At 49.6% G+C, this 26,262-nt stretch overlaps 1 protein-coding gene across 1 annotated transcript in view; it reads left to right on the top strand.

Moving 5' to 3' along the window:
- The window catches only part of CASQ2 (calsequestrin 2), a 107,471-nt gene that overhangs the window by 27,932 nt on the left and 53,277 nt on the right, over positions 1-26,262 (top strand). Inside the window, exon 2 of the mRNA XM_077293554.1 lies at positions 16,579-16,663. Coding sequence (XP_077149669.1) covers positions 16,579-16,663 — 85 coding nt within the window. The remainder of the gene's footprint in view (positions 1-16,578; positions 16,664-26,262) is intronic.

The raw sequence follows: 26,262 nt of genomic DNA, 5'->3' as shown, positions 1-26,262 counted from the left end.
ATCTTTGTTAACCCCCTTGTACCTTGATAGCATAGTTACCTCTATCTCCACACAGTGTTCTTTGATATATATTGGGCATCTGCTGGTGCATTGCGTTATATGAGGAGTGTTGTTTCGTGTCTCTCTGTGGTCCACGGTGGCTATTGGTAATTTTATCCCCCACTGTCAGTTTCCTTTGTTGTTTTTAGTCATTTATCTAATAAAGTTTATACATTTTCACTATATGGATTCTGTGCACCATTTTTCCGCTTTGGTTGTTTTCTGCTGTCTCAGCATTGGTGTTTCCTCGTTATATCCATAGTAGCAGGCTCTCATTTACATCTTTATCTTTATTATTACCATGACTATATGGTTTCGATTATTTTGCTTGCTTTGCATTCCTTGTGTTCATTACCTACAGATGAAGAGGATCCCTGGGCCATGCACCCGCCTGCGCCGGTGTCCGAGGGAACGGCAGGGGCTGCGGTTCCAGAAGCAGCGGCGGGGGAGCCCCTGCTTGCAGCCTCCCCCCTCATCTGGCAGAGCATCCATGGTCCGGGTCCGGTCACCGTGGGTCCGCCCAGCACCATGAGGACGCGCGCTGCGGCGGCCAGCTTAATACTTCTGGCCGCCGGTGAGTGAGAGCGGTGCGTCTAACCCGGAAGTCGCTGGAGCACTTCCGAGTTGGTCCGGGGAGGCAGGGAATTTGGCGGCAGATTCAAAAAGCAGCGCTGGCGTCAGACCGGTGTGTGTAAGATGGCTTCACCAGCCGACGAAGCGCACCTGCCCGCAGCAGAACAGCGTTCTCCCAGCAAGGAGAGAAGCGCTAGGAGCAGCACAAAGAGTGGTGGTCAACCTCCAGAGAAGGGATCTACCACCAAGCGAAATCCGCCTCCAGAACCGGTACCTGTCAGCTTCACTGGGTGAGTTTTTGAAAGAATCTCTTCCTATATGCTGATATATATTCCTCCTGTATCCCTCCCGGATGATTATGCTAAAAAACTGTGTTCAGAGTGTATCATACAGACCTTGCTGCAGGAAAATATAATGACTCCATCAGATGTCAGAGCCATAATCCGGGAAGAAATGCAGGGTTTGGCGCAGACAAGTAGCACCAGTACCCGTCAGCCTAGCAGGTCCCGATCTCCAGTTAGTTCTGAGTCGGAGGATGTACATGTATCCTCGGGCGAAGCGGGATCTCAGCTGAGCTCATCCGAAACTGAAGGGGGGCTTTGTCTACCCAATAGCAGTGTGGATAACTTAGTGAAATCTGTCAGGAGCACGATGGGGTGCTCAGACGAGAAAGAAAAGAAATCAGCTCAGGACATAATGTTTGCGGGGCTAGGACAGAGAAAACGTAGATCCTTCCCCATCATACAAACTATTAAAGAAATCATTAAAAAAGAATGGGATAAGCAAAACACAAGAGGTTTCCTGCCATCATCCTCTAAAAGACGCTATCCCTTCAGCGTCGAGGAGCTGAACTCCTGGTCAAAGGTGCCGAAGGTTGATGCCGCAGTAGCCTCCACAACCAAGCAGTCGGTATTACCAGTGGAGGATTCAGGGGTCCTCACAGACCCGCTGGACCGTAAAGCAGAAGCTTTACTAAAAAGATCGTGGGAAGCTAACACGGGGGCGTTCAGGCCCGCCATATCTAGTACCTGCACTGCAAGGTCGCTGCTAGTGTGGATGGAGCAACTGGAGGAACAGATTAGAGGTAGAACTTCGAGAGAGTCAATCTTGCCGAAATTCCCTCTAATTAAAGAAGCAGTAGCGTTCCTGGCTGATGCCTCCGTGGATTCGCTACGCCTAGCAGCCAGGTCAGCCGGCCTAGTGAACACAGCCCGGCGAGCACTCTGGTTGAAAAACTGGAAAGGGGACGCACAGGCCAAGGCAAAACTTTGTGCGATCCCCTGCCAGGGTGAGTTCCTTTTTGGAAAAACGCTGGATGAACTCCTGAATAAAGCAGGAGAAAGGAAGAAAGGCTTCCCTAACCAATATCTTCCATCTTACAGGAGAGCCTTCAGGAGACGCCCCTTTACCAGGAACAAACCGTTCGAACAAAGGGAGCGGTGGGAGTCAAAGGACCCGAAGCCAAAAGGTGCCTTTTTTAGCGGGCCCCATAACCCAAAACGTAAATACCGCTAACCAGAAAGTGGGCAGCCGATTAAAATTCTTCCTTCCCAAATGGAAACAAATAACATCTAGCCAATGGATTCTGTACATTGTGCAGTATGGCCTAAAATTGGAGTTTGATCGAATCCCTTGGGATTCTTTCATAGTAACAACGCCAAAAGGACGAGATCAACAAAGGGCTCTGGAATTAGAGATCCTATCTCTTCTATCTAAAAAAGTCCTGATAGAAGTTCCCCAGGATCAAGAAGGAAGAGGGTTCTATTCCCCTTTATTCTTGATCAATAAGCCAGATGGTTCATTCAGAACCATCATAAATCTCAAGAGATTAAATTCCTTTCTGCGTAATCATACCTTCAAAATGGAATCCATTAGTTCTACCATAAAACTTTTATTTCCTAGGTGTGTCATGGCCGGAATAGACTTAAAAGATGCCTATTATCATCTTCCCATTCATGCCGAACATCAGCAGTACCTAAGGGTAGCAGTCATTCTGGAAGGACAGGTTCGTCAGTATGTAGCAATGCCATTTGGGCTTTCTATGGCTCCCCTCATCTTCACTAAGGTGATATTAGAAGTGATGGCTCATCTACGCCAACGGGACACTTTGATAATACCCTACCTAGATGATTTTCTAGTAGTGGGGAACTCTATACTTCAGTGTAAAGCTCGTTTATCTAATACGATCTCGTCCCTACAGGAGTTAGGTTGGATCGTCAACTTCGAAAAATCCCGGCTGAATCCAGAGACTGTTCAAGCATTTCTAGGAATCCAGCAAGACTCCGTAAGTCAGAGATGCTTCCTTCCTCAGTCAAAAAGACTGACTATACAATCAAGGGTATCAGAGGCAATGAGCAACCCCTACATGACACTAAGGAAAGCCATGTCTTTACTGGGATCATTATCATCATGTATCCCAGCCGTGCCGTGGGCGCAATTTCATACTCGTCAATTACAGTATGAATTATTGTCAGCTCAGGGAAAAGATGAACATCTGGAAAGTAAAATAACTCTGTCCAAAGATGTCTTAGAATCTCTATCCTGGTGGCTAGACATGGAACACCTTTCAAAGGGTGTACCATGGATAATAGACCCTTCTAAGATAATTACCACCGACGCCAGCCCTATTGGGTGGGGTGCACATATGGAAGATAGTCTGGCCCAAGATACTTGGGACCAGGCAGAATTGACGTGTTCCTCCAATTGGAAAGAATTAAAAGCGGTAGATTATGCCTTAAATCATTTTCTTCCGCAGATTCAAGGAGCAGATGTAAGAGTTTACTTGGACAATTCCACCACAGTGGCATATGTGAACCGTCAGGGTGGTACAAGGTCAGGAAGTCTAATGACCATAGCAGCAGACATCTTCCAGCTGGCAGAGACTCATCTCGCATCCCTAACAGCCCTGCACATCAGAGGTGTAGAGAACATCAGGGAAGACTACCTCAGCCGAAACGAGTTACGTCAAGGGGAATGGACCTTAAACAAATCCGTATTCAGAATGATAACGGAATCATGGGCGATACCACAAATAGACCTATTTGCCACAAGAGACAACCGGCAAGTAAAAAGGTTCGCTTCCCTGAACTTCATGGATCACCCAGATATGTTGGACTCTCTCCACCATCCTTGGAGGTTCAAACTGGCATACGCCTTTCCTCCGATGTCTCTGATTCCGCTAGTGATCAGAAAGATCAGGAGGGAACAAGCAAGAGTGATCCTCATTGCACCATTCTGGCCGAAAAGACCATGGTTCTCTTGTCTCCAGACCATGTGCATATGCGACCCATGGATTCTCCCAGCAGACAAGGAGCTGCTGTACCAAGGCCCCTTTTTCCACCCGCAAGTGAAAGGTCTTCACTTGACGGCGTGGAATTTGAGAGGCAACTATTAAGTTCAAGAGGGTTCTCAGTAGAACTAGTAAACACCCTCTTATTGAGCAGGAAAAGATCTACCACCCTAATATATAGTAGGGTATGGAATACATTTTTAGACTTTTACACGGTACCGTTCACTAAGCAAGTTCCAGTCACACCTATTCTAGAGTTCTTGCAAAAAGGCCGAGAGTTAGGATTATCTGTAAATACCTTAAGAGTTCAGGTCTCGTTATTAGGAGCCCTATATGGATGCAATATAGCAGCTAATAGGTGGATCTCCAGATTTATAAAATCTTGTGAACGTAGTAAACCAGTCCATATTCCCCATCTACCTCCGTGGGATTTAAATCTAGTACTAGAGGCCTTAACCAGCTCCCCATTTGAGCCACTAGATTCCAAACCTTTAAAGGTCCTGACATATAAAGTAGCCCTCTTGGTAGCCCTAACCTCAGCTAGACGGGTTAGCGACATCCAGGCCCTATCAGTAGACCCACCCTTCTTACTGATATTTCATGATCGGATTGTCCTAAAACCAGACCCCTCATACCTCCCTAAGGTAGCTTCCACCTACCACAGGTCACAAGAGATATTTCTCCCTTCCTTTTTTGATTCACCTGTAACTCCAGAACAACATAAGTTCCACACCTTAGATGTCAGAAGAGCCATCCTGACTTATATAGAAAGGTCTCAGACATGGAGGGAGAGTAGGGCTCTGTTTATCTCCTTTCAGGGCCACAAGAAAGGACATGGGGTCACAAGAGCTACCATATCTCGATGGATCAGAGGTGCTATCTGCTTGGCCTATACGTCAAAAGGCGAGATTCCTCCAGTGGGTATAAAGGCGCACTCAACACGAGCCATGGCTTCCTCCTGGGCGGAACAAGCAGATGTACCGATCCATTTAATATGTAAGGCCGCAACTTGGTCTACACCTTCTACCTTTTACAACCATTATAGACTCGATCTATCCACGTCTTCAGACCTGACCTTTGGTAGAGCTGTTCTTAGTACAGTAATCCCACCCAAATAATGACTCTCTGAAAATCTCTCATGTGGGGTGCTATCGTGGCGAAGGGTAAAAAGCCGGATTACTTACCGGTAATGCTCTTTTAATGAGTCCACGACAGCACCCATTTACTACCCTCCCTAAATTATGTACAGCTCTTTCTTTTAAGTTCACAAATAATGGTTGTATAGAGTTTAAGATATTTTTGTTGCTGAATAAGAAATAATACTAAAGCTTTTGCGGTTCCCCTTTTTGTACTCTGTAAACTAAACTGAGGAGGAGAGGGGACCGCCTCCTTTTATTCTGTAGGTTTCCTGTTCCTATGGGGCGGATCCCTCTCTCTCATGTGGGGTGCTGTCGTGGACTCATTAAAAGAGCATTACCGGTAAGTAATCCAGCTTATCCTTTCCTATTTAGCTAGAGTGGCCTCTTTTGCTAAATCCTGTTTCCTACCTGCGTGTGTCTATTCTTCTCCTACTCACAGTCATTATTCGTGGGGGGCTGCCTATCCTTTGGGGGTCTGCTCTGAGGCAAGGTAGCATTCCTATTTCCATCTATAGGGGTATTTAGTCCTCCGGCTGTGTCGAGGTGTCTAGGGTATGTTAGGCACACCCCACGGTTACTTCTAGTTGCCGGGTTAGTTCAGGATTTGCGGTCAGTATAGGTTCCACCGACTCCAGAGAAAGTTTCATGCGGCTCCAAGGTCACCAGATCATAACAGGGGGCCAATGTTATACAATAGGGAGGGAGGGGGCCGATGTTATGCACTGGGAAGTGACGGGCCGATGTTATACACCAGGGAGTGAGGGGCCGATGTTATACACTGAGGAGTGAGGAGGCCGATGTTATACACCTAGGAGTGAGGGGTAAATTTTATACACTGAGAGTGAAGGGGCTGATGTTATACACCAGGTGAGTGAGGGGCCGATGATATATATCGGAAGAGTGAGGGGCCGATGTTATATATCGGAAGAGTGAGGGGCCGATGTTATATATCGGAAGAGTGAGGGGCCGATGTCATACAACGGGGAGTGAGGGGCTGATGTTATACACTGGGGAGTGAGGGGGCCGATGTTATACACCGGGGTGTGAAGTGGCAGATGTTATACACCGGGCGAGTGAGGGGGACGATGTTATACACCGGAGGAGTGAGGAGGCCGATGTTATACACAGGGTGTGAAGTGGCCGATGTTATGCATTGGGGAGTGAGGGGGCCGATGTTATACACCGGGGAGTGAGAGAGCGGATGTTATACACTGGGGGAGTGAGGGGGCGGATGGTATACACCGGGGGAGTGAGGGGGGCCGATGTTATACACTGGAGAGTGAGAAGACTGATGTTATACACCGGGGGAGTGAGGGGGCCAATGTTATACAAAGGGGCGAAGTGGCCAATGTTATGCATTGGGGATTGAGGAGGTCGATGTTATACACCGAGGGAGTGGGGGGGGGCGATGTTACACACTTGGGAGTGAGGAGGTTGATGCTATTCACCGGGGGAGTGAGGGGGCCGATGTTATACACCGGGTGCAAAGTGGCCGATATTATGCATTGAGGAGTGAGGGAGCCGATGTTATACACCGGGGGCGAAGGGGCCGATGTTATACACTGGGGAGTGAGGGGGTCGATGTTATACACCGGGGAAGTGAGGGGGATGATTTTATACACTGGGGAGTCAGGGAGCCAATGTTATACATGAGGGAGTGTGGGAGATGATTTTATACACCGGGGAGTGAGGGGACCGATTTTAAACACCGGGGAGTGAGGGAGCTGATGTTATGCACCGGAGAGTGAGAGGGCCGATGTTATACACTGGGGGCGAAGGGGCCGATGTTATTCACTGGGGAGTGAGGAGGCCGATGTTATACACCAGGGAGTGGGGGCAAATGTTATACACTGAGAGCGAAGGGGCTGATATTATACACCGGGTGAGTGAGGTGGTCGATGTTATACACTGGGGAAAACGGGGCCGAGGTCATACACAGGGGAGTGAGGGGCTGATGTTATACACTGGGGAGTGAGGGGGTCGATGTTATACACCATGGGCGAAGGTGGTCCGGAGCCAACCCAGATTAGTATTCACTTCAGAGGACGTGACAGTCTGTTATTGAGCAAGGAGGGACAAGCTAGTAATTTTATATTTTGCTCCAAAAAAAAGGTAGGCAGTGCTTACAGAGGTATAAAAAGATATTATAAAGAAGAAAATTCTCGTATGTACAGACAATTACAGATAAAATGGGTTTAAAGTTGAAAAAACACTTACATTTCGTTACGTCATCTTATCTCATGGTCGACCGTGTGCTGTGGAGGAGGTGATACATATAGATGCATAGCAGGCATCTGCACAGCAGCTAACCCCAGACAAAAACTCCTGCTTCACTCAGTTATTTCCTAGCCTAAAACCAAAGCCCTCCCCTTGTGGTGACCTCACTTAGAGGCTGCATACTCCCTTGTCTTAACATTATGAAAACCCATCATCCCACATATCTTGGCGTAGGAACCTCATAGAAAGATGACACAATGATCAGGAGGTGCACCCTGTTGGGGCGATTCTTCTAAGTGTAAACTTGGCATGGTTACATGACCCACTTACGGAGAAACCCGCGTTTTGCACTCGTTGGGTTTAGCTTCTAGCGGTTTCAGTGAGTTATAGATCCCTCGATGGATGTCCGGAATATATAATCCTTATATCTCTAGCCCTAATCGGTGCCACTTAAAAGAACAATAGAAGCTCATGGTTTCTATACTAGTTGCAACCAGTACCAGGTGGGAGGGGGAATGAGTAGGGTAGGCAGACTTGTCTGCCCGCAGCATAGAGCCATAAAACTGCTCAGTGGGGGCTGCTACACATTGGTATCATGTTGCACAGAGTGTCTGCATTGGGCTTTGTTTGTGTATCAGCGAATGCAGTGGGGGAAAAAGGGGGGTTAAATCTGTAGCGTGTGTCTGTGCCATGGTACCTTCTAGAACTAAACTCACAATATGGCATTTTTACATTATCATGACACTGATGTTATGAATTGGGGAGTGAAGGAGCTGATGTTATATGTAGCGCCCCCACTGCCGCAGGGCTGAGGGGTACCCGGTACCGGGCCTCTGAGTCTCTGCTCTGGGGTTGTCACGGTGGCTAGACCCGGTCCGTGACCCTGCTGGGGGGGGCGTACAATAATAGATGTGGATGGTGGTGGTGGTGCGGTGTAGTGCCGGTCGCAGTTAATAACGAGGACACCAGGTTGCAGTCTCTTTACCTCTTTACTGAAGGCTTCAGGTGTCCAATCCAGGGCACTGTTAACTGGGCTGTCTGAGACTGGCCGGTCCGAAGGCACATCAGGAGCCCCCTTCACAGGTGGGAATCAGCGTCTACCTTCTAGCGCCTGTGTGTTGTAGTCCTTCCCTGCTGAGCACCCCGGGATAGTCCTCACAACTGCTTCTGTCTGTCTCTGATGCTCATCCTCTCCGTCCCCCAGATGATATGGCAGGACGCACCCGTATGACGGGGTAGGCCTGGAGTTATTCTGGGACTCTAGAGTCGCCCCTCTCCCGCAGCTGCCTCCGTTGTCTGCTTAGGTGATATCTGTGAGACAGCCAACCTATAATTGGCTGTCCTGCTGTGGTTTGAAGTATTGCTTAAAGTCTCTTAGTTTCTCGGCGTTCCGGCCACCGACTGTTTGCGCCTCAAAAAGATGTTGCCTCTATCTTACAGCACGACTCCTTCTGGTATTCTATTGCCTCTTTGCTGTATTCCTGCTTTTCTCACTCGGCACCATAAACTTCGCTTCTTGTCCTTTGTTAGGAATCTGTCAGGATCCCATCCCTGACATGTCCTCTCTCTAGCTCTTCCCAATTACTTCTCTCTGTCTTCCTGTCCAACCCCCAGTTTTACCAGAGTGTGAGGAGTGGCCTACTAGATAGAATCACCCCCCCTGGTGGCCGGAGTGTGAAGTGTAATGTGAGTGTTACCTGATCAGGTGAACTCCTTTAGTGCAGTCAGACGTAACATCACTCCCCTTAGCGGCAGAGCGACATTACTGCAACGACCAGGACTCTGGGGCGCTGCACTCCCCCCCGGTTAAATCCAGTACTCCCGGACTGGGAAAACAAGAACAACAATACATGTTAACAGGAAACACACAACAATTTGAAAGATTATAAACAATTAAACATAACAGTGCTTCCCCTTATGGGAGGTGAGGACTTCTTGAACGTTGCAAAAGTTAGGTCATGCACAGTTTATGACTCTCAGTTCAGTGGTTAAAACAACGGGGACCCCGGGTAAACAAAGGGGTCCCCTTTTAGAAGTTTTTGGAGCAATTCACTGTCCATTACTCCGTTGTCCATTTTTAAAACCTGTAACAGAAAATATGCACACAAACATTTTCAACTAAATAGCAGCCCTCATTAATACCTCCACGTTTTATAGCGGAGGGGAGTTTGATTCTGAGTGCTGCGCATAGACCTTCGCAGCGCAGGGGTTGCTACTGGCCTAACAGGGCCCGCTATGCTTGCTACCGCTGGTGTAGTGCACTGTCTTCTGGCTACACTTCTAGTGAGTCTGGGTAGCACTGGCAGGCTAGAGCTCTCAGGGCTGCTGTTACCAACAGTGGGTACGACAGATTCGCCGATAGCAGAGGGAGGACTTGCCGGTTCAACAGTTGGCATGGCATCTTCAGGTCGGATCTGCTGAGCTTGCTGAGGCTGCGTGACCGGATGATCTGGTACCACCATTGTTTCTGGTGGGTCCGGCTGTTGGAACATTAGATCAGGTACCACGATGGCCTGATTTTTCTGAGTCCAGGACTGGGGAAAATCACCAAGGACAGTGTGGATCATCTTCTCCTCTTCCACAGGCGGGGAGATTCCTGGAGCCGTTTCCCCCTCTCTCAATTTATCAGGGCAGATCTTAAGGTGATCCCTGGATATCGCTGTCAAGGTCTCCCCTCCGTCCTTGCTGATGAGACAGACCTTTGTGTTGTCGAAATCAGATGGCAGGATGGTATACGGTTCCGCTTCCCATTGGTCATCGAGCTTGTATAGTCTCCTCTTTCGTTTGAGTACTTGCTCACCAGGTGACAGGGGAATCGCAGGAGCGTGCTGGTTGTAGTCCCTTTCTTGTTTTTGCCTAGCCTGGGCGAGACTTCTTTCTACGCACTCCTGTACTTTGCGGTACCTTTGCTGCCTCTCTACATCCCAATCTGCATCCGGTGAGGTATCTTCAGGGACTAGGACCCCCATGTCCAGATCAACGGGTAACTGGCTAGACCTTCCTCGCATCAGGTACGCTGGAGTGCAGTTGGTAGAATTTACTGGGATGTGATTGTATATATCCACCAAGTCAGGCAACTTTGTCGGCCACAGGTTCCGTTCCTCTACGGGCAAGGTCTTCAATAAGTCAATCACCACTTGGTTCATCTTTTCGCACATCCCATTGGTTTGAGGATGGTACGGTGTGGTTCTGATCTTCTTACACCCGTACAGTTGGCAGAATTCTTGGAACACTTCTGCTTCGAAGGCTGGTCCCTGATCGGTCAGTACCTTCTCTGGGTAGCCATGGGGCCTACAAAAGTACTGCTGGAAGGCCTTGGCGGCAGTCCTGGCCGTTAGATCCTTGACAGGTACAACCACCAAAAATCTGGAGTAGTGATCTACGATGGTAAGAGCGTAGATATAGCCTGACCGGCTAGGTGTAAGCTTCACATGATCCAGCGCGACCAGTTCGAGCGGTCGTTTGGTGATGATAGGCCGCAGGGGAGCCCGTTGGCTGTCACGGTCCTTCCGGCGTAGGCTACACGGACCGCACTCCTGACACCACTTCTCAATGGCTCTCTTCATGCCAATCCAATAGAACCTCCCTCGGAGCAGCCTCTCTAGCTTCCTCCATCCGAAGTGTCCGGCTCCATCGTGGTAGGCTCCCAGAACCATGGGTGCATCCCGCCTCGGTACCACTATCTGCCACACCAATTCATGAGTACGTGGGTCGATGCTCCTCCGGCACAGCTTGCCATCATGGATAAACAGTTTGCTTCTCCCCCGCCACAGCTGTTGGGTCTCCTGTGGATCATCTGGGCCGGGATGCAACCCTGCCTGCGTCAAGAGCTCTTTCACCCGACGGACCGCGGGGTCACCATCCTGGGTTTCCGCCCACCCGTGGTGGGGCAGGGGGTTCAGCGTGGCACCCGGTTGGTTTTTGTGCCTGTTCCTCACATGATGGGAGTTCTGAGTAGCTTTAGGGCGATGGAATGCAGGTAGCTCCACCTCTTCAAGTGCCTCCGGGTCTTCCTCTGCTTCCGGCAAATTGGGCATTCGAGACAAGGCATCAGCATTTGCATTCTTGTGTCCTGCCCAGTACTTGATGGTGAAGTTGTAGTTGGACAGCCGGGCCATCCATCGCTGTTCCAAGGCCCCGAGCTTGGCGGTGTCCAGATGTGTTAACGGATTGTTATCCGTGAAGACAGTGAATTTCGCTGAGGCCAGGTAGTGTTTGAACCTCTCTGTCACGGCCCAGACGATGGCAAGGAATTCCAGCTTAAAGGAACTGTAGTTGTCAGGGTTCCTTTCCGTGGGACGAAGTTTCCTGCTGGCGTAAGCGATGACCCTCTCCTTGCCCTTCTGGACCTGGGACAGCACGGCTCCCAATCCTACATTGCTGGCGTCCGTGTACAGCACAAACGGTTGGTCGTATTCGGGGTAGGCCAGTACCTCTTCTCCCGTCAGTGCCGACTTCAAGCAAGTGAAGGATCCTTCCAGCCCCTCGTTCCAATCAAATGGGGTGTCCTTCCCCTTGGTCTTCTTTGATTGGCCCACCAACAGGTCTTGCAAGGGCGCGGCCTTCTTGGTGAAGTCCTTAATGAACCTCCGGTGATAGCCTACCAGCCCGAGGAATTGCCGGACTTCGTGGAGGTTGCTGGGCTTCGGCCAATCCTGGATCACCGTGACCTTGTCGGGGTCTGGGGCCACTCCTTCAGCGCTCACCACATGGCCCAGGTACTGCACCTTAGGTTTCAGCAGATGACATTTGGACGGCTTCACCTTTAAGCCAAAGTTGGACAGGGCTTCAAACACCTCAGCCAGGTGTTTCAAATGGTCTTCGTAGGTCTTGGAGAAGACAATGACATCATCCAAATACAGCAGTACGGTTTCAAAGTTCTTGTGCCCCAGACAGCACTCCATCATCCTCTGGAACGTCCCCGGGGCATTGCACAATCCAAAGGGCATGTAGTTGAATTCGCAGAGACCCATCGGTGTCGTGAAGGCCGTCTTCTCTTTGTCCGCCTCCGCCACGGGAACCTGCCAGTACCCACTGGTGAGATCTAAGGTAGAGAAGTAGTTAGCAGATTTTAAGGCAGCCAGAGACTCCTCTATCCTGGGCAGTGGGTATGCGTCCTTATGTGTAATGCGATTCAACTGCCTGTAATCAACACACATCCTCATTGTACCATCCTTCTTTTTAACAAGGACTAATGGAGCTGCCCAGGGGCTACAACTGTCTCTCACCACCCCAGCCTCCTTCATTTCTCGCAACATGTCCTTGGCACACTGGTAATGGGCTGGGTGTACAGGGCGGTATCTCTCTTTTATGGGTCGGTGATCTCCCGTGGGGATGTGATGTTGGATCCCTTTCACCTGCCCAAAATCTAAGGGGTGTTTGCTGAATACCTGCTCGTACTCGTGAACCACCCTGTAAGCCCCTTGTTTTTGATGGGGTGGGGTAGAGTCAGTGCCCACATGCAATTCCCGACACCAATCTTTCGAGTGCCCTGCAGAACCGTTGTCCTCCGCCACGTTTGACGGGACCAAGGGTTCAGGTGTCTGTATCACATTATTATTGACAGCGAACAGTTTGGCGAGCATGGCATACTTGGTGAGGTGGACCTCTTCCTCCCCACAACTGAGGACACGTACGGGCACCCTCCCCTGGCGGACGTCAACCACCCCCCGAGCTGTCAGGATAGTAGGCCTATTATCCGAATACACGGGTTCTACCAAGGCCTGGTAGTCTTTACCCCTGAGGCCTATGGCTGCCCGACACCATATTAACATCTCGCTCCTGGGGGGTACCGCGATGGGGTTTGAATCACTCACAGTGACACGACCAATCTCACCACCATTCAGCTCTACCTGCTGTCTCTGCATCAGAGCTCTGATTTCTTTTTGCAGGGCACGTTGTTCACTGTGGCCAGCGGTTTCTGCTACCTGTTGCAACAAAACAATAACTTCTGCAAGACAATTTTCTATAACATTAGTACCGATAGTCATCATGGGGTTACATTCTCGGCGGTCAATATCAACAATTACAATTCCTTGGGCTTTCAATTCCACCCGCCCCACTTTGATGGTGGCCTCTTTATACCCCACTTGGGGCAATGGCTGACCATTACTGGCTATGATGGTGAAATCGTCATCGGGGCCACGAGTAATATCGGTGTCCTCCCAATACCGTTTATAGAGTACGTAAGGCATAGTCGTCACCTGAGAACCGGAGTCCAGCAAAGCATTCAGGGGGATGCCGTCAACCACTACAGGAAGAACTGGTCGCCCTCCAATGTATTTGGCTCTCCAATGCTGTGGGCCTGACCGTCCTACTCCTGGGGGTTGGCCCTTTGCCCCAGGGGTTGCTCGTTTAAAGGACAGTACCTTGCAAGGTGGCCCACCTGATGACAGCGGCGGCAGATGGGTCGTCCATCCTGATGGAAGCGATCGTCGGCCCGGCCTCTGGTCGGCGGAGTCCTCCTCTGTTGCATCCAAGGAACATCCTCCGGTCGGGAGGCCAGCTGGATCTTCTCCTTGGGGGCCTCCTGTAGGGACTGCACCGTCCGGGCCAGGGCAGCAACGCTCTTGGTCAGCTCCTGCATCTGGAGGCGGAGTCCTGCAGGGGAGTCGTCTTCTAGGCTCTGGGCATCGGCCTCGGCGGCGAATGGGACATCCGACGCCACCTCCTGGTGGTATGTGAGAGCGGGACGCCTGGGAGGTGCTGCACGGCTAGGCTGTCGCTCCTGCAATGCCTGGATAGCTTTATCCTTGAATTGCGCAAAAGTCAAGTCTGGATTTTGCATGGCCAGGAAGTGCAATTAGCTCCGTTGGTGACTGCACAGGAGGCCCTCAATGAACCGCTCCTTCAGGATTTTATCCTCATCCTGCATGCTGCCGGGGTCACTCTGCTTAATGGCCCGCATCGCCTTCTGGAGATTAAGGGCATAGTCCCGTAAGCTATCCTGCGGTCTCTGGTTGCATCCATAGAAAGTCAATTTAATTTCTGTAGCTGTACGGGTATCGAAGGTGGCTTTAAGCTTTGCAAAAACCTGCTGTGCTGTTCCCTTATCCGCGGCGGGCCAGGACTTCATTTCTCTCAGAGCCGCTCCAAAGAGTTGGCCGGTTATCAGATGGACCTTCTGAGGCTCTGTCAGGGGATAGAAATCGAGCAGGCTGCAGATCCCTTCTTTAAAGTCAGCGAAGGTATGCGACTCCCCGAAGTATCGTGGGAGCCAGGCCGCTCCGGGCAGGTATGGCATAGAGAAGGGCATTATGGCCTTTGTGGTAGCGGCAGTGTCCAACTGGCTGATGGGGGCAGCGGGCTCCGGGGCTGCCAGTGGTGGTATTAGGGCCGCGGCTTCACCCGCTGCGGGGACCAAAGCTGCCCCTGCGTCCACAGCTGCGGCCGCCACCTCCTCTCCTCCCGACTCGGACATGGCTGTCCCTTCCTCCCACTAACCTGCTGGAGGTCGGAGTTCCTCTTCTGGGATTGGCACCTTCCGCGCTTTCTCGTTCCGCGCTTCTTTTGACCAGTTCCGCCCACGAAACTAAGGCTCCTCCCTCCGTGCGCGGCGATGGCGAATTGTGGCGGGAACTCTGGGCGGCAATAGTAATGCACAGTCTTTGCAATAAGTCACAGTCCAAGCACAATAAATCACAGTTCCAAGGCACACATGACCTGATTCTTCAGGCTTAAGTAAATCCTGTTCGTGACGCCAAGTTGTAGCGCCCCCACTGCCGCAGGGCCGAGGGGTACCCGGTACTGGGCCTCTGAGTCTCTGCTCTGGGGTTGTCACGGTGGCTAGACCCGGTCCGTGACCCTGCTGGGGGGGGCGTACAATAATAGATGTGGATGGTGGTGGTGGTGCGGTGTAGTGCCGGTCGCAGTTAATAACGAGGACACCAGGTTGCAGTCTCTTTACCTCTTTACTGAAGGCTTCAGGTGTCCAATCCAGGGCACTGTTAACCGGGCTGTCTGAGACCGGCCGGTCCGAAGGCACGTCAGGAGTCCCCTTCACAGGTGGGAATCAGTGTCTACCTTCTAGCGCCATGTGTTGTAGTTCTTCCCTGCTGAGCACCCCGGGATAGTCCTCACAACTGCTTCTGTCTGTCTCTGATGCTCGTCCTCTCCGTCCCCCAGATGATATGGCAGGACGCACCCGTATGACGGGGTAGGCCTGGAGTTATTCTGGGACTCTAGAGTCGCCCCTCTCCCGCAGCTGCCTCCGTTGTCTGCTTAGGTGTTTAAGTGAGACAGCCAACCTATAATTGGCTGTCCTGCCGTGGTTTGAAGTATTGCTTAAATTCTCTTACTTTCTCGGCGTTCCGGCCACCGACTGTTTGCGCCTCAAAAAGATGTTGCCTCTATCTTACAGCACGACTCCTTCTGGTATTCTATTGCCTCTTTGCTGTATTCCTGCTTTTCTCACTCGGCACCATAAACCTCGCTTCTTGTCTTGTCTTAGGAATCTGTCAGGATCCCATCCCTGACAGGTCCTCTCGCTAGCTCTTCCCAGTTACTTCTCTCTGTCTTCCTGTCCAACCCCCAGTTTTACCAGAGTGTGAGGAGTGGCCTACTAGATAGAATCACCCCCCCTGGTGGCCGGAGTGTGAAGTGTAGTGTGAGTGTACCTGATCAGGTGAACTCCTTTAGTGCAATCAGACGTAACATCACTCCCCTTAGCGGCAGAGCGACATTACTGCAATGACCAGGACTCTGGGGCGCTGCATTATACATCGGGGAGTGAAGGGGTGATGTTATATACTGGGGGGGGGGGGGCGAATTAGCCAATATTGTATACCGGGGGTGAGGGTCTGGATGTTATACATCGGGGGTGAATGAGCTGATGTTATACACTGGGGGGTCGAATGGACCGATGTTATTCAGCTGGAGGGAGGGGCCAATGTAAACACCAGGGGGAGGTAAGGGGGAGAAAAGAGCCCGATGTTATACACCAGGAGCAATATTGTTGAAGAGGACCCCGGTGTATCACCGCTATACTTGCAGCACTACTACCACCATTTGTCACACTGCTCATTCATGTTGATATATTTTGTGCCTCCCCCGACACTGCCCACCAATCTGACAGGATCATTTACCATCCTAATTAACAGGGGAATCAGATATCAGACATTTAATCCCCAAGAGACCCCATTACATTGTGCAATGCCTGGCATCTCCGCTCAGCGTCAGCTGCTCTGTGTCCTGGATGGCTGCCCGTACCCTGCAGCGGGTGACATGGCTAGTATATGGTTCCTGTGATTACAGACTCGGAGTCCTGGCACAGTTCACCCCTCTCTCAGGATGTGAGGCTCAAGAATGTCATTTCTCTTACAGTTATCAGCGCAGGTTCTAGAGAAGAAAAGTGTCGGATTTGGGCTTCTGGATTCAAGGAAAAATGCAAAAGTTGCCAAGAATCTCGGTAAGTTCTAAAGACAAAGATTATTCACTTGAAACTACATCTTCCAACGTGTTTCTGTCTGTTGTTCCCAGTGTGATGGTGATTGTGTCTTGCTACCTTTTGTGTATTCGCAGGTTATATCCCTGGTGTCATTGTGTATCCTTGGTTTGATGGCGACTGTGATGACACAGCATTTAGTCTTAGTATTATGCGAGACATATCATTTCAGTAGACCCAGGGACATGAGTTATTGTTCACATGAGTCTAAACGTTGACTCTTGTAGAATGAATTGATGTTTGATCATTTTTGAATGGCTGTGCTTTACCTACTAAATCAATCCAAGAATCCAAGGCACCGAGTTGTATCCTTCAAAAGAGTTTTATTGGCACCAATACACACTGTGAGGCAGTGACTGGTGTTACATGTGAGGGTTGCTGTGTGTTCCCCCAGGATGCACACAGAGGCGTACTGAGGCCATGGGAGTGCATTGCAGTCACAGGCGTAGCTGTAATTGCAATGCAAAATAAAAGTGAGTATTGGTCTTGGACATACTATGTGTCCAGGGCAGATATAAGAAAACCTGCTCAGAGCTTTTATTTTTGAAATGGACTACAAGTTCTTTTATAAAAAACCCTGCAGCAGACGGTTGGGTGTGTCAGTATGGAGTTTGCAACTAGCAGAGCATACGGCTCTGCAAAAGCTCAGCCTGTGTGAGGGAACACAGAGGCCTGTAGAGTGAACTCCTGGCACCCAGCAGCATGCTTCGGTGGTGCAGTCACCCTTGCCAACCGGACGCACCTATGGACTGTTGTGTTTCCCAGATGCGATCCAGAGGATACCGTGTGCTGTGCACTGTGTGAATTTGGACATTAAACAAATTTTGTTTTGAACTTTGCCTCATCACTGCATAGTGTGGATAGCGCTGCACTATTGTTGCACTACAACACATTAAAAAATGGACGTGCAACGCTTTGGCCACTCAGGGTCTTTTTCAAGCCAAAAACAAGATGTACATTGTAACGCTATTGTCGGCGCCCATGCACGGTGTGTTCTTCTCCCTCCATGCAAGGATGCAGGCTTACTCGCCATCCCGGCTCCAATGTGGTCCTCAGCATGCTCCTGATTCCTGGTCTGTGAGTGTGCCGCAGTTCCCGGCAGTGCATCTAGTATGTGCATGCGCACGCTTCACTTCTTTTAGAAGCTCACGTACATAGTGAAATGTCCCCAGCTGACAGATGGGAGGCATTTACTTACTGTGAATACCTGCAAGGTGTCTCCCAGGTAAATAGCTAGGAAGCGTCTTGTATAAAAGGCACTCTCCCCAATTGGGAGGTGCCTAAGCAACCCCTATAGTTATGTTAGGTGATTAGTGTGTGCAACTGTATGTTGCCAGGTCCTCATCCCTAGTCTGTTAATGTTCCCGTGCCCTGTGTCCTTTTAGTCCAGTATAGTTAGTCCTTGTTCCTGTGTCTGCTTCGGCATTGTCCATACCCTGAAACCACATTGGTGACACCTGAATGGTTTCCAGAGACAAGTGTGTTTAACCTGTCCCTGTTGTCGTCCTGCCGGCACAATGCAAACTTGTCCCTGTGACCATGCCGTCTGCTATCCGGAGACTGCACAGTCTGAAACTGTCCCTGTGGCCATTCCGTCTGCTATGCAGAAACGACATACTCTGAACCTGTCCTTGTGGTCGTCCTGTCTGCTATCCGGAGACTATGTAAGGGGTATGGGTTCAGTTCAATGCCCTGCACTCCTTGCATACAGTATGTCCCTGGAGTGTAACTATGCCTGACAAAAACAGTATGTTTCATGTGTTATGTTTCCCTATGTTCCTGTAAAAGCTGATATACCTCATGTGTCTTATAATGCTATTATAATGTGAAATGTAATACATATATACACTCACCGGCCACTTTATTAGGTCCACCTGTCCAACTTCTTGTTAACACTTAATTTCTAATCAGCCAATCACATGGCGGCAACTCAGTGCATTTAGGCATGTAGACATGGTCAAGACAATCTCCTGCAGTTCAAACCGAGCATCAGTATGGGGAAGAAAGGTGATTTGAGTGCCTTTGAACGTGGCATGGTTGTTGGTGCCAGAAGGGCTGGTCTGAGTATTTCAGAAACTGCTGATCTACTGGGATTTTCACGCACAACCATCTCTAGGGTTTACAGAGAATGGTCCGAAAAAGAAAAAAAATCCAGTGAGCGGCAGTTCTGTGGGCGGAAATGCCTTGTTGATGCCAGAGGTCAGAGGAGAATGGGCAGACTGGTTCGAGCTGATAGAAAGGCAACAGTGACTCAAATCGCCACCCGTTACAACCAAGGTAGGCCTAAGAGCATCTCTGAACGCACAGTGCGTCGAACTTTGAGGCAGATGGGCTACAGCAGCAGAAGACCACACCGGGTACCACTCCTTTCAGCTAAGAACAGGAAACGGAGGCTACAATTTGTACAAGCTCATCGAAATTGGACAGTAGAAGATTGGAAAAACGTTGCTTGGTCTGATGAGTCTCGATTTCTGCTGCGACATTCGGATGGTAGGGTCAGAATTTGGCGTAAACAACATGAAAGCATGGATCCATCCTGCCTTGTATGGAGCATCTTTGGGATGTGCAGCCGACAAATCTGCGGCAACTGTGTGATGCCATCATGTCAATATGGACCAAAATCTCTGAGGAATGCTTCCAGCACCTTGTTGAATCTATGCCACGAAGAATTGAGGCAGTTCTGAAGGCAAAAGGGGTCCAACCCGTTACTAGCATGGTGTACCTAATAAAGTGGCCGGTGAGTGTATATATATATTGTGGTTAAGCAGACCCACAGAACACAATGGTATTCATTTATATATGCAGTAAGTATGACAAGAATATATATCAAATACACATTTCACTGTAAGAACAACCAGTGCGCTGTGGAAAATTAGTGGAGACCCACTAGTTACCAGGTAAGTGCAACCACAGCCCCTATATGGATAAAAGCAAGGTGAGACACCAGACAGGAGATATATATAAAAAACGCCTTTATTAATTTATAATTGGCAAACAAACGTATATTTAAAATACATATAAGAAGTACACAGACGGACCAAAATAATATATACTTATACAACAATATATAATTGATATATAGAAAAAATGGCTGACCTCACCCGTAATACCTACAAGATAGAGGGTGTGACTCCCACCCCATATATAATTCTAAAAGCCATATATATATATAAAACCGATGCAATCCGAATTAAAACCACGTGAAAAAAAGATATATAAAGGCACCACTATTTGGATAGTGCTTCTAGTGATTCACTAATGTGAATACTCAGCCACATGGACCAAGAGTGTAAGATACAAAGGATATATGGTCAATACGAAATCAGTGTATCGTGCAAACACTAGTGTACACTCCACATTGCAAACCCATGTGCAAAAAAATATATATATATATATAAAAAAATATTTAAGATATAAAATATGTGTGCAAAGCAACCCAAACAAAAGTAGAAAAATAAATAAGTACAAAAAATCCTCAAGTAAAAAAAGTGCACAAGTGCTATATTGCCACTAGGTGAGAACATGAGGACCGGGCTGACCTCGCTGATTTAAGTCATTATTTGAGGTATAGTGTGCTCCCTTCATTGTTATTACAGAGTGATTGTTCGGACCGCGGCGGCATTTGCCTTATGCGATCCTCAGTGACCTCTTAATATGCTTTTGGCCCAATATTGGGTCAGTAATAGTTATCCATATAGCCTTGCCATATAGATGTTATATAGCACCATACCGTGCAAATTGTTCTCACCTAGTGGCAATATAGCACTTGTGCACTTTTTTTACTTGAGGATTTTTTGTACTTATTTATTTTTCTACTTTTGTTTGGGTTGCTTTGCACACATATTTTATATCTTAAATATTTTTTTATATATATATATTTTTTTGCACATGGGTTTGCAATGTGGAGTGTACACTAGTGTTTGCACGATACACTGATTTCGTATTGACCATATATCCTTTGTATCTTACACTCTTGGTCCATGTGGCTGAGTATTCACATTAGTGAATCACTAGAAGCACTATCCAAATAGTGGTGCCTTTATATATCTTTTTTTCACGTGGTTTTAATTCGGATTGCATCGGTTTTATATATATATGGCTTTTAGAATTATATATGGGGTGGGAGTCACACCCTCTATCTTGTAGGTATCACGGGTGAGGTCAGCCATTTTTTCTATATATCAATTATATATTGTTGTATAAGTATATATTATTTTGGTCCGTCTGTGTACTTCTTATATGTATTTTAAATATACGTTTGTTTGCCAATTATAAATTAATAAAGGCGTTTTTTATATATATCTCCTGTCTGGTGTCTCACCTTGCTTTTATCCATATAGGGGCTGTGGTTGCACTTACCATATATATTGTGGTGTAGTGACCCCTGTGGCAGCTAGGGGGCGCTCTGTGCGCTCTGTGAGATATGCATGGAGGCGTATCTGTTGTGGTAATAGTGGTGAACCTGTAATCGGCAGTGTTATGAATGGCCGATATGTGTCGCAGAGGGAGTCTGCGTGGTAAGTCAGATGTATTGTGGTTATGCTGGGACCTGTAGTCCCTCAAGAGTTTGTGTAATGTGTATAGTTAAGTTTGGGTGACTTACTAGGCTAGTCATGGGAGATGGGAGGGTCAGACTAGCCACACATACACTCCCACCCAGGGGAGTGGTTACCAGTATGTAACGTGACCAGGGTGTGAGTTAGGGTTCGTTGTGAGCTCCCTGTGTGTGGAGCTGAGAGGTGTGTCCGGTAGGTCCTGTGTGGTACCTGTGTATGGACCTGACCGATGAAGGTGCTGGATCGTCCTAGGAATGACTAGGGTCCTGTGAGCACCTGGAACCGAGGAACCTGAGATGAAGGTGCTGGATCGTCCTAGGAATGACTAGGGTCCTGCAAGCACCTGAGATGGTTGGTGCTGGACTGTTCTGGGAATGACCAGGGTCCTGCAAGCACCTGAGATGGTTGGTGCTGGACTGTTCTGGGAATGACCAGGGTCCTGCAAGCACCTGAGATGGTTGGTGCTGGACTGTTCTGGGAATGACCAGGGTCCTGCAAGCACCTGAGATGGTCGGTGCTGGACTGTTCTGGGAATGACCAGGGTCCTGCAAGCACCTGAGACCGTGAGACTTGGCTTCGGGTGGCCTGGGTATTGGACGTTCCCGGCTGGGGAAGGACATCCTGAAGAATACCCGGACTAGGCCACCAGGCAGGGTCCTGGCTACCTGGGTGTTGGGAGGTCCTGCGACGAGGATCGGATCCCTGAATAGCACGAGGTGAGGACCGGGATCTGCGGGGCCAGGGACTGTTACTGTGTGGGGAAGCTGGAGTCCTTCGGTGAGGTCTGGACTGACTACTGGGTGCCGACCAGGCAAGTTGGTGATCCCCGTTAGGCAGCTTACCCGGAAGAGTGTTAACAGAGTGTGGGGAAGCTGGAGTCCTTCGGAGAGGTCTGGACTGACTACTGTGTATTGACCAGGCGAGTTGGTGATCCCCGTTAGGCAGCTTACCCAAAGGCTGTTAGAAGAGTCGGCAGGTGGAGCCGGAGCTCCCGTCAGGTATCGTACAGGCCGGTAGTGCTTGTGAAGTTCTATGAACTGTGTGGTCTCCCTTGGGAACTGGTTAAGGGGGGACCAGCGTGTTAGTGGCCGTAAGGCAAAGCCGTACACTGAAGTGTTTGAAGCTGCAAGTAAATATCACCAGTTGGTGCCTGTTGTGTTTCATGTTATGAACTGTGCGTAACCCGGTTTATGAGGCTTAATAAACCGCATGGACTGCTTTGTTTTATAAACCCGTGCCCGTGTGCTTGAATATCGCGGCCAAGTGAGTGTCCCCCAACACTCTCAGTAAAAGAAACCTTACAATTGGTGGAGAATTTTGGCAACAATCCCGCTAGCACACGTGGAGTTAATTGCTGTGGCAGAGCCACGAAGGTGACAAGCGTCTAGCGGTAACTCGGCGGGGTTACGAAGGTGACAAGCGTCTGCTGTGACTCGGCGGGGTCACGAAGGTGACAAGCGGCAGCGGTAGAGCCGTGTGGAGAGTAGCCGTGGTTGCAGCGAGAGGTTCCACAGCAGGCGGAGCTGCAGTGACTTGTGGTTGGCAGCACCTGGAGGTGCCGGTTATGTGTGACTGCAGCGTGAGCTGTGGCGGTACCAGCAGGAGCTGGTGAAGTGACATAGAGGAAAAAAAAAAAAAATATATATTTTTTCTCTTTTTGGGTAGACTCTTAAAGTGCCAGTACAAGCCCAGAGACATTGGGGTGTACTGTGTGAACTGGGGCCTGAGTGCCGTGGGGGAGTCCACGGGGTGTATCCCAGGGAGGGGAGTATCCCTAATAGTGAGCGGTGGCCCAAACGGGGATGGTTGCCCAAAAGGGGGCGGAGACCCAAAAAGGGGCGGTAACCCGAATAGGGGTAATGGCCCAAAAAGGGGTGGAATCCCGAAGGGGGGCTGAATCCCGAACAGGGGTAGTGTCAAAAAGCGGAGCACTTGTCCAAATAGGGGGCGGAGCCAAAAAAGGGGTGGCAATGAGTGAGGAGCCACGTCTGTGTCCTGTTCGGCTGAGTGGAGAGCGTGTGCTGGGGTTGTCAGACCCGGGGAGAGAAGCGTCTTTTCTGAGAACCCTGCCAGGAAGTTCTGTATTACCTGGGGACACTAAATGTCTTCAGGCAGCCACTCTCTCCGTTACCGCCGCTGATGTTTCCACATACCATGAGGTGATTGTAGTCCCGAGCTGGCCGTGTCCTATGGTTAAAGGACAAGATTTGGTGACACTGTGGGACTGGTGGAAAACGGGTGAAGTGTTTGTGGATGTTATGTGGAAGGGTGGTAGTATTAGTGAGGATGCGCCCCCTAGAGTTGACAGTCCTAAGGTGGGCGTGACTAAAGGAAATGATAAACGTGCCCAACTTACGGACATGCCACCTGAAGTGTGCCACAATGCGACTGGTAGTGGTCTGGTGGAAAAAATAAGTGGAGCTGACACCCAGACAGAGAGGGACTTGCGGGATCTTCGTACTCTGGGTGGTGACTATGACAGGTCATGGCCAGTAATAGGCGCTGGAGCGGAGTATGACCCTGTGCTAACACACGTACTGACACAGAGAAACGACAGGGCTCCACAGACTGAAGTCATGATAGCGGGGGCAGCCATTCCAGAAGTTGTGACCTGGTTAGGAAGGGACGGCTGGTTCCTGGTTGACAGATCGGGTGGTGGTGACTCCCAATCAGACGGTGACGAAGGCGGTAAAGAGGGCAGTAAGACTGACTCTGGTATAAGGAGAAAAACTTCCTCCCGTCGCCGAAGATATAAAAGAGCCGAACGAGATAGTCACCCGGTTGTGGCAGATGTCTTGTCAGAAAGGTCGATGGCAAAACAGGGGCCATCCGTTCCTGAAGGAAGTGAGAATCCACTCGTCAAGTGTATGATAGATGTACCCGAAGAGGCGCAAGATGCATGTACTGGTGAGGGTGTGCATGAAGCCTTCAAAAGGCAGTAGAAGCGTGTAGTGTGCATTGGGCACTAGAGACAAAAAATGTGTGTGACCTGTCTTGAGATTCCAGGTGTTTGACAGGTGTTCAACCCTACAGGTGTGAACAGAGGGGGAGGATATGTGGTGTAGTGACCCCTGTGGCAGCTAGGGGGCGCTCTGTGCGCTCTGTGAGATATGCATGGAGGCGTATCTGTTGTGGTAATAGTGGTGAACCTGTAATCGGCAGTGTTATGAATGGCCGATATGTGTCGCAGAGGGAGTCTGCGTGGTAAGTCAGATGTATTGTGGTTATGCTGGGACCTGTAGTCCCTCAAGAGTTTGTGTAATGTGTATAGTTAAGTTTGGGTGACTTACTAGGCTAGTCATGAGAGATGGGAGGGTCAGACTAGCCACACATACACTCCCACCCAGGGGAGTGGTTACTAGTATGTAACGTGACCAGGGTGTGAGTCAGGGTTCGTTGTGAGCTCCCTGTGTGTGGAGCTGAGAGGTGTGTCCGGTAGGTCCTGTGTGGTTCCTGTGTGGAACCTGTGTATGGACCTAACCGATGAAGGTGCTGGATCGTCCTAGGAATGACTAGGGTCCTGTGAGCACCTGGAACCGAGGAACCTGAGATGAAGGTGCTGGATCGTCCTAGGAATGACTAGGGTCCTGCAAGCACCTGAGATGGTTGGTGCTGGACTGTTCTGGGAATGACCAGGGTCCTGCAAGCACCTGAGATGGTTGGTGCTGGACTGTTCTGGGAATGACCAGGGTCCTGCAAGCACCTGAGATGGTTGGTGCTGGACTGTTCTGGGAATGACCAGGGTCCTGCAAGCACCTGAGATGGTCGGTGCTGGACTGTTCTGGGAATGACCAGGGTCCTGCAAGCACCTGAGACCGTGAGACTTGGCTTCGGGTGGCCTGGGTATTGGACGTTCCCGGCTGGGGAAGGACATCCTGAAGAATACCCGGACTAGGCCACCAGGCAGGGTCCTGGCTACCTGGGTGTTGGGAGGTCCTGCGACGAGGATCGGATCCCTGAATAGCACGAGGTGAGGACCGGGATCTGCGAGGCCAGGGACTGTTACTGTGTGGGGAAGCTGGAGTCCTTCAGTGAGGTCTGGACTGACTACTGGGTGCCAACCAGGCAAGTTGGTGATCCCCGTTAGGCAGCTTACCCGGAAGAGTGTTAACAGAGTGTGGGGAAGCTGGAGTCCTTCGGAGAGGTCTGGACTGACTACTGTGTATTGACCAGGAGAGTTGGTGATCCCCGTTAGGCAGCTTACCCAAAGGCTGTTAGAAGAGTCGGCAGGTGGAGCCGGAGCTCCCGTCAGGTATCATACAGGCCGGTAGTGCTTGTGAAGTTCTATGAACTGTGTGGTCTCCCTTGGGAACTGGTTAAGGGGGGACCAGCGTGTTAGTGGCCGTAAGGCAAAGCCGTACACTGAAGTGTTTGAAGCTGCAAGTAAATATCACCAGTTGGTGCCTGTTGTGTTTCATGTTATGAACTGTGCGTAACCCGGTTTATGACGCTTAATAAACCGCATGGACTGCTTTGTTTTATAAACCCGTGCCCGTGTGCTTGAATATCGCGGCCAAGTGAGTGTCCCCCAACACTCTCAGTAAGAGAAACCTTACAATATATATATATATATATATATATATATATATATATATATATATATATATATATTCCTGTATTGTGTAGATGTAGGGAAAGTGTGAGATATAGTTTTAGTCCACTAGGGGGGGCAGAATAGGAACTAGATAGTTTGGAGGGGTAAATGAGAGTAAGTTAAAGAGCTTCCTGGGAGTTAGAGAAAACTGGGAGCCAGGACAGGACAGTTGTGTCCCGTAACGTTCAAGCTGAGGAGCCCAGCCGTCCAGGGCCTATGGGCTGATAGTCAAATGGTGGTGGAGGAATACAGGGCATCATCAAGATGGTAGCAGCTAATTTCATGGGAGCTATCCTAATTATCCAGTGCGAAAAGGACGGAGAACTCCTGAAGCAAGTTAGGCTGACCAATCAGGAACTGCAGTACCGAAGGTGACGGTACGTCCCTGCAATATTCCTGGAGAAGTGAGGCAC

This window comes from Ranitomeya variabilis, chromosome 3, assembly GCF_051348905.1.
Source record: "Ranitomeya variabilis isolate aRanVar5 chromosome 3, aRanVar5.hap1, whole genome shotgun sequence".
NCBI classification, from domain to species: domain Eukaryota; kingdom Metazoa; phylum Chordata; class Amphibia; order Anura; family Dendrobatidae; genus Ranitomeya; species Ranitomeya variabilis.
Note: the sequence above shows the minus strand (reverse complement) of the source record. Positions and strands in the feature narration are given on the sequence as shown.